Below are 13,289 nucleotides of genomic sequence, written 5' to 3'. Positions count from 1 at the left end.
TATTAAAAATATTCAACTTAACATTATTGACATACTCCATAGTAGCTTACCTTCATTTATTCACAGTATTAACACACGAATTGAGTGCTTGAATATTTATCTAAATATACTTTTTCCATTCCTTGTTCTTTACACCCATTATATATTTTATATTAACTTTCTTTTAAAGTATAAAGTTAGGCTAAATAAATCTAAATAGCTTCCAATTATATTTCTTACTTACCACTAAAAGATAAATCTCTTGCAGACCATAAAATAAAGGGAAAGTTGATAGAATAAAGTTGAGTCGGAGTTTAAGAAATAAAATTTTATGAAGGTGAAACTAAAAAGTTATAGAGATTACCAAAATTATTGTTATTTGTGTATTGGTTATACTATTCTCCATCTAGTTCTATAGACAATCTTATAATATAGGTTAGTCCAGGATACAAATATTAATTAACTTATGTAAATAAATTTTCGTCATTAGAGTTCATTTAATTTATCTCTAAAATCTCTAAGATTTTTAACTTTAAAGGAGATTTATTAACTATATTTGCAGCTAGATAAGCTTTATTTTATTCAAATGAGTTTTAATTTAGATAACTATTTTTTAAATCCTAAATAGCATATATAGCACCACCTATTTAGCTATTGCACTCAATAAAAAAGCTATTTTCTAACTCGATATAAGATAACCCAGAAATAGCACCTCCTAAATAATTGCTCCTGCATTATTTAAATGTAGTTCGCCAAATTCCTATTACTTAATTTTAATTAGTATTAAAAGTGTTAATAAAATTTAAGCAACCACCAAAGTTAATAGAAGATCCATTTATTATGTTAGACGATATCATAGAAAATTTATAGTTATAGCCATCTAATGTTAAGAATTATAAGTTACTTTTAGATTATAAATCTGCTTCAACTGCTTAAAATTTGATATAGTTTTAATTTTATTCTAGTTCTTATTAGATATAGAAAATTATAGATTGTTTTAGGTCTGTGTTTATTTTTTTAAGTTAAATATTCTAAATGTCACTATTATCTACATTTTTTAGATAAAATAGAGATTTTGAATTGATAAATATTTATTATACTTTGAATTATTTTAAATCTAAAGAAAAAATTTATTATGCATTTATCAAATATCCATAAAATTTTGTGTTTACTATATCAAAATTTTAAAGACTCAAATCTTTAATAGCTTAAAAATATATAAAACTAGAATAAATTACTAAATTTGATAAGGAAATATTATTTATATTAAATTTATCAGAATTAAGGCATTAAATAATAGATCCTTTCATATTTTCACTTTTTAAAACAGTTAAAGATTTAAAATCAATTTTTCCAGTATTATAAAGTTTAATAAAACTCTCTTAGCTATTAGATTAAATGGAGCCTGAAAATCCTTATAAAACTATTTCGTTGATAGAAAAAGATTTTATCAATTTTACATCTAATTATAAAGAGCTACTACTATCATTTTTTTAGTAAATCAATTTATCAATCTCTATATTAGATGTTTAAATTTTTTAACTGAACTATATGACTTCAATGTAAGAAGAAGCGACAAAAGATGATTAGTATGATATCAAACCTATTTTAATTTTTCCTTCATTAGATATATTACTAAAGATTTAAATATTAGCAAATTTATTAAATATCTAAGTACGAGAGATATTTATATAGCTTACATCTATATTTATGCTCTAAATATTTATTTCATTATTAGATTAATAAACAGGATCCACAAAGCATTCATTAAATTGAATAAAACTTGCGTTTAATATCTTTGATATACTTTTTATCATTAATTTATCTTTTCCAAAAAAATATAGTTCACACCCTTAAGAGTTAATTAATCTTATTTAATCTATTTAAATAATTGAAGAGCTGAATTAAATTGATTAGTTTTTGAAAAGATCTTTTAGAAAAATTTATCTTACAGTAATTTAATTAATATCAAAGGTACTAATTAAATTTTAAAAGGACTTCATAGACTTAGAAATACTAATATTTTTTATTATTAAATCTTATATTTTGTAAAAATATATTAACTAATCAAATTTTTAAGATTAAAGACTTTCTAAGTTAAGATTATTTATAGTAACAACTTTGACATTCTAGATTATTATCTAAGAAAAAATATTCGAATCTTTTAAATTTAAGTCAAAAGCTATTTCATCTTAGTTTTCTACTACTATTCTACTTACTTAGCAAGAATAATTAATATTGTATTGATTTAGCTATTATATAATATATTTATCACAGTTTTCATCTTTAATTACCTGCATATTTAATTCATCTTATGATTTTGTTTATAAAATAAAGAAAACTAAAATTATTAGATAAAATCTAAAAAAGTACATTTTAATTTTATTTTTACTATTTTTTTTTTTTACTATTAGTATGTTTTCTTTGGAATTAATTAATTATTATAAATTTTTACCAACTAGGTGCTAATTAAAGAGCAAAAACAAAGATTATTTTATACCATTTTATTTTGCACAAGAAAATATAACAAGATTAATTTCTTATCACTTTTTAATTTCTATTTGAAATGACTTTTTCTATTTTGATCATTAGTTAGTTAGCAGAAATTTTCTGATAAACTAATTAATTAATTTACAGTAAACTGCAAAAGCCTTATGCCAAATTTAAAATCAAGTCTAAAAAAAATACAGGCTCCTATTTAAAATATAGCTGTTTTGATAGCACTAATAATTTCTTAAACAAGATATTTTATAATAGATTTAAAATTGATAATGTAATTTATTTTAATTTTTTTTAAATAATTGTTTATTTTATAATTAGCATAGTTTTTAATTTATTTTCTAAAATAATTCTTTATTTTTATAATTTATTATTATATATATAAATCACTTTTAATCACAAAAAAACATATATTTTTAAAAAAATTCTATTTTTAAATTTATCACTTTAATCTACTTTATAAAGCATTTAATTTTATATTTATATAAATTCATAATAACTTATTTTATATATTAATTATGTAACATGTCAAAATTAATTTCTCAACTTATTTATTTATTTTTTTAATTTTCTTATTTAAAAAAAGTTACTTTTTAATTTAAAATTCTATTGATAATTTTATTTTTAATCATTTATTTAAAACTATACGAATTGCATACCTAACATAAAATAATATAAATTAATTTTATAAAATAAAATTTTAATCAAAGCAATACTTTTAAAAGCTATCATATATCAATCAAAATCATTTTATATTTCATAGGATAACAAGGGTTGTAAAGAATAGTCTAATTTTTAATTTATTTGCATTTTTTTCATACATACTATCATTTTTTTTACATTTTTATTTATTTTCATATTATCTGTAGATTTTAATCTCTAAATACATCTCCATTTTATAAATTTTTTTAATTTTTAAATGTATTTTTCTAGAAAAGAAATTATTACTAGCCAAATACAATAAAGGAAAAACAGCATGTTACATATCTAAATTATTAAGTAAAACGCTACTCTAAAATCTTGAAAATTCTTATCTTCATTTTAATTCTATTGCAAATACATTGTAGACGAGAGAAGTATCATGTTTGAAATTATTGTAGATATTATTTCTAAATTATTTAAAAATGCTGAAATGAAAGGATTAAATCTTATTAAAGCCATAATATAACAAAATAATATTATAGAAATCATAATGAGACTAATCTAAGGATATTACTTCAAACACACATAAAATAAAATAATCAAACTTTTCACTAAAATTCTTACCATTTCCCAATAGAAAAATTTTGTTTTATATTCAATGTATAAAAACCCAAATGTAAACATGACTTTGACTTTATTTAGTCTCTTTCGTGATTAAATTAGCTTTGCAAATACTACAAATGGGAAAACTATCAAAAAGGAGATTAATATCACAAAGCTTAAATATTATATTTTATCGAGTTCTGAAGAGTTTCCACATTCCAAACTTAGGTCAATAAGAGAATAATATTTATCCTTGTCAAGTTTTAGACAAAAGAAACTACTAAGCGTTTTTTCTAATAGAGTTGAGTAAAATAATATGATAAACATGTATATTAAAGTGAGGATAGAAGCATATAAACTTCTTCTAAATAGCTTCCTTTTTAAAATAAATATACAAATTGACACAAGAATTGTTAATGAGCAAATAAATATTGGGATCATAAATGTTAAAAGAAGTTCAGTGTATCCTATGTTAGTTGATTCAGGTTTATACTGAGAAATTAAGCAGTTTAAAGAGAGAAAGGAGGAGCTTAAAGGATTGTAGAGTAAAAACTAGAACTAAAATAAAGAAGAAAGTATATCCACTTTGGTGAATTAATTTGATATGAAATAAATTTAAGTATGAAATAGTAAAATCTTAATGTAAGTAGAAGTCAATGTCTATTACTGCAATGTTTTCCTAATGAAAAAAATACCCATTTTAGATAAATAAAGTGCAAGAATTTCATTTTTTAGCTTTTTAAAGGTTGAATATAAAATAAAGGGTAGACTTACCATCAAAATAGTTAGCAATACTATTATTTTTATAGTATTAGAAGAAATTGAATTGCACTTTACACATTAAAAGAAACCCACATTAGAAAATCTTTCATTCCAGTAAGCACCATAAAGATCACAATTCAAACATTAGGCTCCTACATGACCTTCATTGCAAAGCTCATTTCCTATTCCACTACCTTTATTTAAAAATATTATAATTTAATAAATAATTTATTAATAAATAAATTTAATTTACCTCCTTAGCAACTTGAAGGATTATTAGAACAATAGTAAATATCTTAAGGTTCTACTGAATATATTGATCTCCAATATGATGATTTTAGCTCTGAGTAATTTCCATAACATTATTAAAAATATTCAACTTAACATTATTGACATACTCCATAGTAGCTTACCTCCATTTATTCACAGTATTAGCATATGAATTGAGTGCTTGAATATTTATCTAAATATACTTTTTCCATTCCTTATTCTTTACAACCATTATATATTTTATATTAACTTTCTTTTAAAGTATAAAGTTAGGCTAAATAAATCTAAATAGCTTCCAATTCTATTTCTTACTTACCATTAAAAGATATATCTCTTGCAGACCATAAAATAAAGGGAAAGTTGATAGAATAAAGTTGAGTCGGAGTTTAAGAAATAAAATTTTATGAAGGTGAAACTAGAAGTTAATAGAGATTACCAAAATTATTGTTATTTGTGTATTCTTTATGCTATTCTCCATCTACATCTATAGATAATCTAATAATATAGACTAGTCCAGGATACAAATATTAATTAGTTTATGTGAATAAATTTTTATCATTAGAATTCATTTAATTTATCTCTAAAATTTCTAAAATTTTTAATTTTAAAGGAGATTTATTAACTATATTTGCTGCTAGATAAGCTTTATTTTATTCAAATGAGTTTTAATTTAGATCAATATTATATAACTCCTAAATAGCATATATAGCGCCACCTATTTAGCTACTGCACTCAATAAAAAAGGTATTTTTTAAGCCTGTATAAGATAACCCAGAAATAGCACCTCCTAAATAATTGCTCTTGCATTATTTAAATGTAGTTTCCTAAAGGGCTATTACTTAATTTAAATTAGTATTAAAAGTGTTAATAAAATTTAAGCAACCACCAAAGTTAATAGAAGATCCATTTAATATGTTAGACTCTTCCATATTAAAGTAATAGTTAGAGCCATCTAAAGTTAAGAATTATAAGTTACTTTTAGATTATAAATCTGCATCAATTCGTATAAATAATACCTCATTTTAGGTTTATTTTCGTACTAATTCAATATAGAAAATTATAGATTGGTTTTGGTTTGTGTTTATTTTTTTAAGTTAAACATTATCAAAGTTACTATTATCTACATTTTTTAGATAAAATAGAGATTTTGAATTGATGAATATTTATTATATGTTGAATTATTATAAATCTAAATAAAAAATTGATTATGCATTTATCAAATATCCATAAAATTTTATGTTTACTATATCAAAATTTGAGAGAATCAATTCTTTTATAAATTCTAAATCTATAAAGCTAGAATAAATTACTGAATTTGATAAGGAAATATTATTTATTATTAATTTTTCAGAAGTAAAGCATTAAATAATAGATCCTTATATATTTTCACTTTTTAAAACAGTAAAAGAATTAAATTCAATAATTCCAATATTATAAAGTTTAATAAAACTCTCTTAGCTATTAGATTAAATGGAGCCTGAAAATCCTTATAAAACTATTTCATTGATAGAAAAAGATTTGATCAATTATACATTTAATTACAAAGAACTACTACTATCATTTTTTTAGTAAATCAATTTATCAATCTTTACAATAGATGATTGAACTTAATCTTAACTGAACTATATAACTTCAATGTATGAAGAAGCGACAAAAGATGACTAGTATGATATCAAACCTATTTTAATTTCTCCTTCATTAGATTCATTTTTAGCAATTTAAATACCAGCAAATTTATTAAATATCTAAGTAAGAGAGATATTTATATAACTTACATCTATATTTATGCTCTAAATATTTATTTCATTATATGAACTATAAATAGAATCTTCAGAGCATTCATTAAATTGAATAAAACTTGCATTTAATATCTTTGATATACTTTTTATCATTAATTTATCTTTTCCAAAAAAATATAGTTAACACACTTAAGAGTTAATTAAGCTTATTTAATCTATTTAAATAATTGAAGAAGTGAATTTAATTGCTGAGATAATGAAAAGATCTTTTAGAAAAATTTAGCCTACAGTAATTTAATTAATATTTTTTGCATAAATTAAAGTTTAAGAGGAAGTCATAATAAACTTAGAAAAACTTATATTTTTTATTATTAAATCTTATATTTTGTAAAAATTTATTAACTCATTTTAAAATTAAAGATTTTCTAAGTTAAGGCTATTTATAGTAACAACTTTGACATTTTAGATTACTATCTAAGAAAAGATATCCGAATTTTTTAAATTTAACTCAAAAGTTATTTCATCTTAGTTTTCTACTACTATTGTACTTCTTTAGCAAGAATAATTAATATCATATTGATTTAATTATTATATAATATATTTATCACAATCTTCATCTCCAATTACTTTCATATTTAATTCATCTTATGATTTTGTTTTTAAAATAAAGAAAACTAAAATTATTAGATAAAATCTAAAAAAGTACATTTTAATTTTACTTTTCCTATTTATTTATTTTTTTAACTTTTAGTTTGCTTGTTTGGGATTAATAAATTATTATAAGTTTTTACCAACTCTGAGCTAATTAAATAGCCAAAACAAAGGTTATTTAATACCAATTTATTTTGCAGAAGAAAATATAATAAGATTAATTTCTTATCACTTTTTAATTTCTATTAGAAATGGCTTTTTCTATTTTGATCATTAGTTAGTTAGCAGAAATTTTCTGATAAACTAATTAATTAATTTGCTGTAAACTGTAAAAACCTTTTGCCCAATTTAAAATCAAATCAAAAAAAAATACAGACTCTTATTTAAAATTTAGTTATTTTGATAGTACAAATAATTTCTTAAACAAGAAATTTTATAATAGATTTAAAATTGATAATGTAATTTATTTTATTTTTTTTTAAATAATTGTTTATTTTATGTTTAGCATAGTTTTTAATTTATTTTCTAATATAATTCTTTATTTTTATAATTTATTAATAGATATATTAATCACAAAAAACAACCATTTTAAAGAAATTTCTATTTTAAAATTTATTTATTTAATAAACTATTTAAAAATTTATGATATTTATCAGATAAACAAAATCTTAAAGCTAGTTATATTCTGTCTTAAATTATTTTTGTATTATATTATTATAATAAATATAAAATAAAAGTAAATATTTTCTATTATTAAAATAATTTTTTAATTATTTCATCATTTATTTATTATCATAAATCTATTTTAAATACTACTAATCTTTTTGATTTAAAGCACTTTCTTTTTTTTGGTTTATTGATTTAACCTCTTCTATTAATAAAAATTATTTAAAAAAATGAATTGCAGTAAGATAAAAAATTTATAAGCAGAATTAAATCAAATTTAAAGTTAATAAATATTAGGATTTTTTAAAAAAATACTTTTAATATTTAATCTTGTATTGTCAAAATTAATTTCTTAACTTGTTTATTTTTTTTAATTTTATTATTTAATTAAATAATTTTTTAATTTCTAATTCTAATAATAAATAATAATTTTAATCATTTATAAAATACACTATGTGAATTATAAACCTAACATAAAATATATTATATTAACTTTATAAAATAAAATTATAATCAAAGCAGTACTTTTTAAAAGATATATATCTATAAATCAATCTAAATCATTTTATAATTCATAGGATAACAAGAGTTGTAAAGAATCGTCTAATTTTTAATTTATTTGCATTTTTTTCATACATATTATCATTTTTTTTACATTTTTATTTATTTTCATATTATCTGTAGATTTTAATCTTTAAATACATCTCCATTTAAGACATTTTTATAATTTTTATATGTATTTTTCTAGAAAAGACATTATTATTAGCCAAATGCAATAAAAGAAAAACATCATGTTACATAACTAAATTATTAAGTATAACGCTATCTTAAAATCTTGAAAATTATTATCTCCATTCTAATTCTACTGCAAATACATTGTAGATGAGAGAAGTATCATGTTTGAAATTATTGTTGATATTATTTCTAAATTATTTAAAAATGATGAGATGAAAGGATTAAAGCTTTTTAAAGCCATAACATAACAAAATAATATTATAGAAATCGTAGTGAGACTAATCTAAGGATATTACTTCAAATACACATAAAATAAAATAATCAAGCTTTTCACAAAAATTCTTACCATCTCCCAATAGAAAAATTTTGTTTTATATTCAATGTATAAAAACCCAAAAGTAAATTTGACTTTAACTTTATTTAGTCTCTTTCGTGATTAAATTAGCTTTGCAAATACTACAAATGGGAAAACTACCAAAAATAAGATTAATATCACTAAACTTAGGCATTATATTTTATAGAGTTCTGAAGAGTTTCCACATTCCAAGCTTAGGTCAATAAGAGAATAATATTTATCCTTGTCAAGTTTTAAACAAAAGAAACTACTAAGCGTTTTCTCTAATAGAATTGAGTAAAAAACTATCATAAACATATATATAAAAGTTAGGATAGACATATATAGGCTCCTTATGAATAGCTTTCTTTTTAGAATAAATATACAAAAAGACACAATAATTGTTAATGAGCAAATAAATATTGGGATTATAAATGTTAAAAGAAGTTCAGTGTATCCTATATTAGTTGATTCAGGTTTATACTGAGAAATTAAGCAGTTTAAAGAGAGGAAGGAGGAGCTTAAGGGATTGTAGAATAAGAACTAGAAATTAAATAAAGTAGAAAGTATATTCACTTTGGTGAATTAATTTGATATGAAATAAATTTAAGTATGAAATAGTAAAATCTTAATGTAAGTAGAAGTCAATGTCTATTACTGCAATGTTTTCCGAATGAAAAAAATACCCATTTTAGATAAATAAAGTGCAAGAATTTCATTTTTAAGCTTTTTAAAGGTTGAATATAAAATAAATGGTAGACTAAGCATCAAAATAGTTAACAATACTATAATTTTTATAGTATTAGAAGATATTGAACTACACTTTACACATTAAAAGAAACCCTCTTTAGAAAATCTTTCATTCCAATAAGTACCATAAAGATCACAGTCCAAACATTAGGCTCCTACATGACCTTCATAGCAAAGTTCATTTCCTATTCCACTACCTTTATTTGGAAATATTTTTGTTTAATAAATAAGTTATTAATAATGAAATTTAAATAAATTTAATTTACCTCCTTAGCAACTTGAAGGATTATTAGAACAATAGTAAATATCTTAAGGCTCTGCTGAATATATTGATCTCCAATATGATGATTTTAGCTCAGAGTAATTTCCATAACATTATTAAAAATATTCAACTTAACATTATTGACATACTCCATAGTAGCTTACCTTCATTTATTCACAGTATTAACATATGAACTAAGTTCTTGAATATTTATCTAAATATACTTTTTCCATTCCTTGTTCTTTACAGCCATTATATACTTTATATTAACTTTCTTTTAAAGTATAAAGCTAGGCTAAATAAATCTAAATAGCTTCCAATTCTATTTCTTACTTACCACTAAAGGATATATCTTTTGCAGACCATAAAATAAAGGGAAAGTTGATAGAATAAAGTTGATTCGGGGTTTAAGAAATAAAATTTTATGAAGGTGAAACTAGAAGTTAATAGAGATTACCAAAATTATTGTTATTTGTGTATTCGTTATGCTATTCACCATCTACTTCTAGAGATAATCTAATAACATAGGTCAATCCAGGATACAAATATTAATTAGTTTATGTAAATAAATTTTTATCATTAAAATTAATTTAATTTATTTCTAAAATTTCTAAGATTTTTAACTTTAAAGGAGATTTATTAAATGTATTTGCAGCTAAATAAGCTTTATTTTATTAAAATTTATTATGATCTTAATCTATATCACTATTTAACCCCTAAACAACATATATAGCACCACCTATTTAGCTACTGCATTCAATAAAATAATTGTAAATCCCAATAAAAGATGTCCCAGAAATAGCACCTCCTAAATAATTGCTCCTGCATTATTAAAATGTAGTTCCCCAAATTTCTATTACTTAATTTTAAATAGTATCAAAAGTGTTAATAAAATTTAAGCAACCACCAAAGTTAATAGAAGATCCATTTATTATTTTAGATTTGGACATTGTAAAATGATAGTTAGAGCCATCTAATGTTAAGAATTATAAGTTATTTTCAGTTTATAAATTTGCCTAAGAAGATCTAAAAAGTATTGTTTTCATGATTAATTCTGGCTCTAATACATAATAGAAAATCATAGATTATTTTTGGTCTGTGTTTACATTTACAATAGCAAATTCTCCAAACACGCTTCTGTTTATATTTTTTAGATTAAATAACGATTTTGAATTGATAAGTGATTCTGATAATATAAAAAATCTAAAATATAAATTATAAATTTATTATGCATTTATCAAATATCCATAAAATTTTATGTTTCTTATTTAAAAATTTTCGATTGTCAAATCGATAATAACTTCCAAAACTATAAAGCTAGAATAAATGACTGAATTTTCTAAGATAAGTAATTTTGTTTTAATTTCTTAAGAATAAAGGACTTAAAAAATAGGTCCTTTTATATTTTCACAATTTTTAATAGTTATTAACCAAATAGTAATAATTCCAGTATTAAAAATTTTAAATAAACTTTGATATCTACTATATTAAATAGGGCCAGAAAGTCCTTCTAAAATTAATTCATTTATAAAAAAAGATTATAATGATTTTACATCTAAATACAAAGAGCTATTACTATCATTATTTTAATAAATCAATTTATCAATCTCTACATTAGCCCTTTATTTTGTCAGTAAATCTGAATTGAACTATATTACTTCTATGTATGAATTTGTGACAAAAGATGACTAGTATGATATCAAATCTATTTTTATTTTTCCTTAAACAGAATTCACAAAAAAACTTAAAACATTAAATATTTAAGTAGGAGAGATATTAATATAGCTTAAATCTAAATTTATGCTCTCAATATTTATTTCTTATTTTGATTAAAAAACAGAATCGGGACATTCGGTAAATTCAAATTGAGTAAAACTTGCATTCAATATCTTTTAATAATTTTTTATTGCTAATTTACCATCCCCAATAAGATTTAGTGAACAGATTTAAGAGTTAATTAAGCTTATTTAATTTATGTAAATTAAATAAGATTAGAATTTAATTTTCTGGATGAAAATATCTTTTAGAATAATTTATTTTATAGTAATTGAAGTAATATAATCTGAATTAAATAACATATAAAAGGACTTCATAGACTTAGAAATACTTATATTTAACATCTCTAAATCTTATATTTAATTAAAATATATGAATGCATCATTTTAATAAAATTATATATTTTCTAAGATAAGGTTATTTATACTAGCTACTTTGATATTATAGATAATTATCCTAGAAAAAAGATTCTAATCTTTTAAATTTAAATCAAAAGCTATTTTATCTTAGTTTCCTATCATTATATTATTTTCTTAGCAAAAATATATAATATTTTATTCATTTAGCTATTAAATTACAGATTTATCACAATTTTCATCTCCAATCACCTTCATATTTAATTCATCTTATGATTTTGTTTGTTAAACAAAGAAAACTAAAATTATTAGATAAAATCTAAAAAAGTTCATTTTAATTTTTTTCTTTTTCCTATTTACTTATTTTTTTATTTTTAATTAATTTGTTTTTGAATTAATTAATTATTATAAATTTTTACCAACTCTGTGCTAATTAAACAATAAAACAAAGATTTTTATACCAATTAATTTTATAGAAGAAAAATTATTAGATTAAACTTTTATCACTCTTTAATTTCTATTTGAAAACCCTTTTTCTATTTTGATTATTAGAGACTCCTATATAAAATTTAATGGTTTAATAGCACTAATAATTTCTTAAACAAGTTAATTTATAATATATTTAAAATCGATAATGTAATTTAAGAAATGGCATTTAACTCTAATTGTAGATTTTATTTTTAGCTTAATCTTTAATTTCTTTCTAATAAAATTCTTTGTTTTTGCCGCTTATAATATAAAGAGACTGATAAAAATTTCTCCTTCATTTTTAATAAATACTTTAATTTAAAAAAAAATAGAAAATATTGCTTTTTCTTGCTTTTATAAACTAAAATTGCTTTTTGTTACTTTAAAAATTTCACTGCAAATTTTATTTAGAAATTTAAATTGCTATTTAGTGGTATAAAATATCACTAATTATTTGATTAAAATTGAACAAATATCAAATAATACAATACGTCAAATGAATTTTGTCATCTACTAATAAAAAATTTTATATTCATAATTTTTCTCAATGTTGATTTTATTTTTAGCTTAATCTTTAATTTCTTTCTAATAAAATTCTTTGTTTTTGCCGCTTATAATATAAAGAGACTGATAAAAATTTCTCCTGCATTTTTAATAAATACTTTAATTTAAAAAAAAATAGAAAATATTTCTTTTTCTTGCTTTTAAAAACTAAAATTGCTTTTTGTTACTTTAAAAATTTCCCTGCAAATTTTATTTAGAAATTTAAATTGCTATTTGGTGGTATAAAATATCAC

The 13,289-nt window shown here is 20.5% G+C and overlaps 3 protein-coding genes across 3 annotated transcripts in view; all 3 read right to left on the bottom strand. All coding sequences in view use genetic code 6, as the record gives it.

Moving 5' to 3' along the window:
• TTHERM_01138320 (hypothetical protein) overlaps positions 1 to 476 on the bottom strand; it is a gene marked incomplete at both ends in the record, with an annotated part of 981 nt that extends 505 nt beyond the window's left edge. The window contains one exon of the mRNA XM_001008559.3: positions 1 to 476. This exon is cut by the window's left edge and continues 107 nt beyond it. Coding sequence (XP_001008559.3) covers positions 1 to 476 — 476 coding nt within the window.
• Positions 477 to 4,204: 3,728 nt separating this feature from the next.
• TTHERM_01138300 (transmembrane protein, putative) lies at positions 4,205 to 5,684 on the bottom strand (the record flags this gene model as incomplete). The annotated part of the gene is made up of 3 exons (XM_001008557.2): positions 4,205 to 4,402; positions 4,498 to 4,679; positions 4,739 to 5,684. 3 exons carry the CDS (start codon positions 5,682 to 5,684, stop codon positions 4,205 to 4,207), a joined length of 1,326 nt encoding a protein of 441 aa, XP_001008557.2.
• Positions 5,685 to 8,361: 2,677 nt separating this feature from the next.
• Positions 8,362 to 12,611, bottom strand: TTHERM_01138280 (transmembrane protein, putative; the record flags this gene model as incomplete). Its single annotated transcript, XM_001008555.3, has 2 exons — positions 9,897 to 12,611; positions 8,362 to 9,827 (listed from the first exon to the last, which is right to left on the bottom strand). The coding sequence occupies exons 1-2, from the start codon at positions 12,355 to 12,357 to the stop codon at positions 8,362 to 8,364; spliced, it is 3,927 nt and encodes a 1,308-aa protein (XP_001008555.3). The 5' UTR covers positions 12,358 to 12,611.
• Between the last annotated feature and the right edge of the window lie 678 nt (positions 12,612 to 13,289).

The sequence above is a fragment of the Tetrahymena thermophila genome, assembly GCF_000189635.1.
Source record: "Tetrahymena thermophila SB210 genomic scaffold scf_8254800, whole genome shotgun sequence".
Lineage (NCBI taxonomy): Eukaryota > Ciliophora > Oligohymenophorea > Hymenostomatida > Tetrahymenidae > Tetrahymena > Tetrahymena thermophila.
This window is presented reverse-complemented; position numbering and strand designations above follow the sequence as displayed.